Source organism: Mercenaria mercenaria, chromosome 19 (genome assembly GCF_021730395.1).
Source record: "Mercenaria mercenaria strain notata chromosome 19, MADL_Memer_1, whole genome shotgun sequence".
Classification (NCBI taxonomy): Eukaryota; Metazoa; Mollusca; class Bivalvia; order Venerida; family Veneridae; genus Mercenaria; species Mercenaria mercenaria.
In genome coordinates, this window is record NC_069379.1 from 20,059,900 (window position 1) to 20,062,500 (window position 2,601).

Genomic DNA, 2,601 nt, shown 5'->3' on the forward strand with positions numbered 1-2,601 from the left:
CCTCTATCGCATACACAAGCTAAATGTTGACAGACGACGGACGCCGGACATCGAGCGATCAGAAAAACTCACCTGAGCATTGCTCAGGTGAGCTAAAAAGAAGAAATGTATAAGTGTACAAAATTAGTTAGTGTGAAGGTCGGTCCCATATGTTTGCTAAACACAACCAAACATTTATAATACTCAAAAATAAATCATTCAATGTGTAATTTGTATTTTACATTTATAGTTTGCTGTTTCATTTTTCTTACAAACAGTGTCAAATTGTCCAGTGTTAAATGAATTGAAATATTTTCTGAAACTTGATAAGCTTCTTTCGTTAGATTTGTCAACTTATATTTCATGCCGAAACGGGTATTTGAAAACAGTAGTTGTTACATTTGTTCTTTTGACATTTTTTTCTGGCCGTGCATAGATCCATTGCTTCAAACTCATACAGCTCTTAATTATTCCATACCTTAGTGTTGATCTAAGAATGCTTGACCTTGAAACAATATAAATAATAGCATACTTATTATACCACTAGTATATTTTGTTGTTTATTCTGCAGGTCGTTGAATGCTTGAGACATGGTTGCGCTACAGGATCAATGCTATTGAGTTCGGACATTCTTGCCTAAAGGCGACCGTTCTAAACAAGGAATCATTATTACGATATGTTAACTGTCTGCTAATGAAATTGAGACTTAAATATAGAAATAATTTGATCTGATTCAGGATTAAAAAAATGTCAATAGATTGAAAAAGCTGAAAGGATACGAAGCAATTAAGGTGAAGCTGTGCAATACCAAGAACAAAGCCTTTACATTTTTAATATGTTAGTCCAATAGAGAGCTGTTGAAATAGATATGGCTGTCGAAGGAATGCACAGTCTTAAATTGTCAGAATCAAAATTCAAGAATTGGATTAAGGCTGGACTAAGTGTTCTATTTACTAAAGAAGGTATTGAGCCTTTTGTTAATCATGAAATACAACAGTTTCAGCAGAAATGTTTAAGCGACATTTGCAACAACAATGGTCTTCCTGTAGGAACCACATGTTCTAGTTGTTGCACAGAAAATGTTGTTGCTTGTCCTACAAATAGAAAGTGTAATGAAGGACGTGGGAAATGCAATTTCCATAGACATTCTGCTATTAAATTTCAACCATCTGGCTGTCCTAATAAGATATGTGATAATTTTAAAAAAGAAATCCAGAATGCTCATCGATTCTGTGGCCCATCCTTTATAAACACTACCGCTACCCAGTGGTGCAGCAATCCTTGGGAAGTGGCTAAATGTTTTATGTCGCCAGACGGTTACAAGGATGTGACGAGTGCAGCAGAGACAAATTTCCACGGTATCAGCAGTGTTATCATCAACAATAAAGCCTTCGAGTCAAAAATTCACGATGACCTTTGGAAGAAAAACAATATTTTTGTCAAGGTATGTTTAAAATCCTTTAAAAATGAGAAATAAATTAGTTCTTCACTAATTCGAATTGTAAACCAGTTTGACCAAATGTTTAGCATTGTCCGTCTGTCTGTCCCTCGATCTGTTATTCGAGTATTCAAACAATCCGTCTCGTATAGAATCGACCAATGAAACTACGCTCAGTCCAAGGAGTTTGTTACAACATAACGTTAACCAGCTGACTACCTTCCTCACATGACGAGTTTACTCCCCGAGCAAGGCTCGAACCCACAATTTTAAGGGGCAAGTGGGTTAAAAGCAGCGAACTTAATCACTCTGTCACGGAGGTTCTCATGTCCGGCCTTTAGCTGTGCAATTAGTGAAATTGTGCATCCTTGTAAGTTGTAAGCGTCTTGCCTTTTTAATAAAACCTAGCATAAATGTTCCTCGTAATATACCGGCCTTTGGCGCGCAAGACCCATGTCTCTGGCTTAAAAGTCAAAGTTTCTCTTAATGACTAAGGTTTTATGTCACTTTATTGTGCGGGCAAAATTTTGCAACCACCACAGGCAATCATAATGAAAATATGCCCTAATGCAATGGGGCAACTAAAGGAATCACAGGACTAAACACCCGTGCCTCAGATTTAAATCAATTAGGAATCATCGTGTTTTTGTCCTTAACTTTTGATTTAAGGGACATGTCATTGCAAGTTCTGAAATGTTTTCTTTAATATTGCCAAATGATAGCTGTCAATAAAAGAACGGATATGTAAATCTATCTTTATTTATTTATTCATTTATTTTATTAATCTTTTACCAAATTTTTAAAATGACTGCAATCATTTTTTTAAAGGTTGTTAAGAGTATTTACGTGATAGCAGATCACTGAAAAAAAGACAATTGTCTTTTTTAAAAATACATCCCTTTAAAATTGTGCAAGCAACTGTGTTAGGACAGACAATTTCACTTAACTTTTAATCAACATTTTGCAATTTGAAAACCACAGATAAATATCCAGCAGTGAAAAACAACCTTATTGAACGCATCATTACCAAACCGCAACGCAACGCAGGTTAACAAGGTTTACATGTACGGTTGTTTGCAAAACGCTTTTGTCAATTTCATTTTTATGTTAAACGTAAGTATTGCTAAAAACTTATTCTGATACTTTTTTTACCATTTGCTTGCAGGCTAGGGAGATTGGCAATG

The 2,601-nt window shown here is 35.4% G+C and overlaps 1 protein-coding gene across 1 annotated transcript in view; it reads left to right on the plus strand.

The window, feature by feature from the left end:
* The first annotated feature begins 554 nt into the window (after positions 1-554).
* Positions 555-2,601, plus strand: part of LOC128550984 (uncharacterized) — a 33,287-nt gene continuing 31,240 nt past the window's right edge. The window contains exons 1-2 of the mRNA XM_053531210.1: positions 555-1,423; positions 2,583-2,601. The exon at positions 2,583-2,601 is cut by the window's right edge and continues 140 nt beyond it. Of these exons, the coding sequence (XP_053387185.1) occupies positions 848-1,423; positions 2,583-2,601 (595 nt within the window). The 5' untranslated portion in view covers positions 555-847. The remainder of the gene's footprint in view (positions 1,424-2,582) is intronic.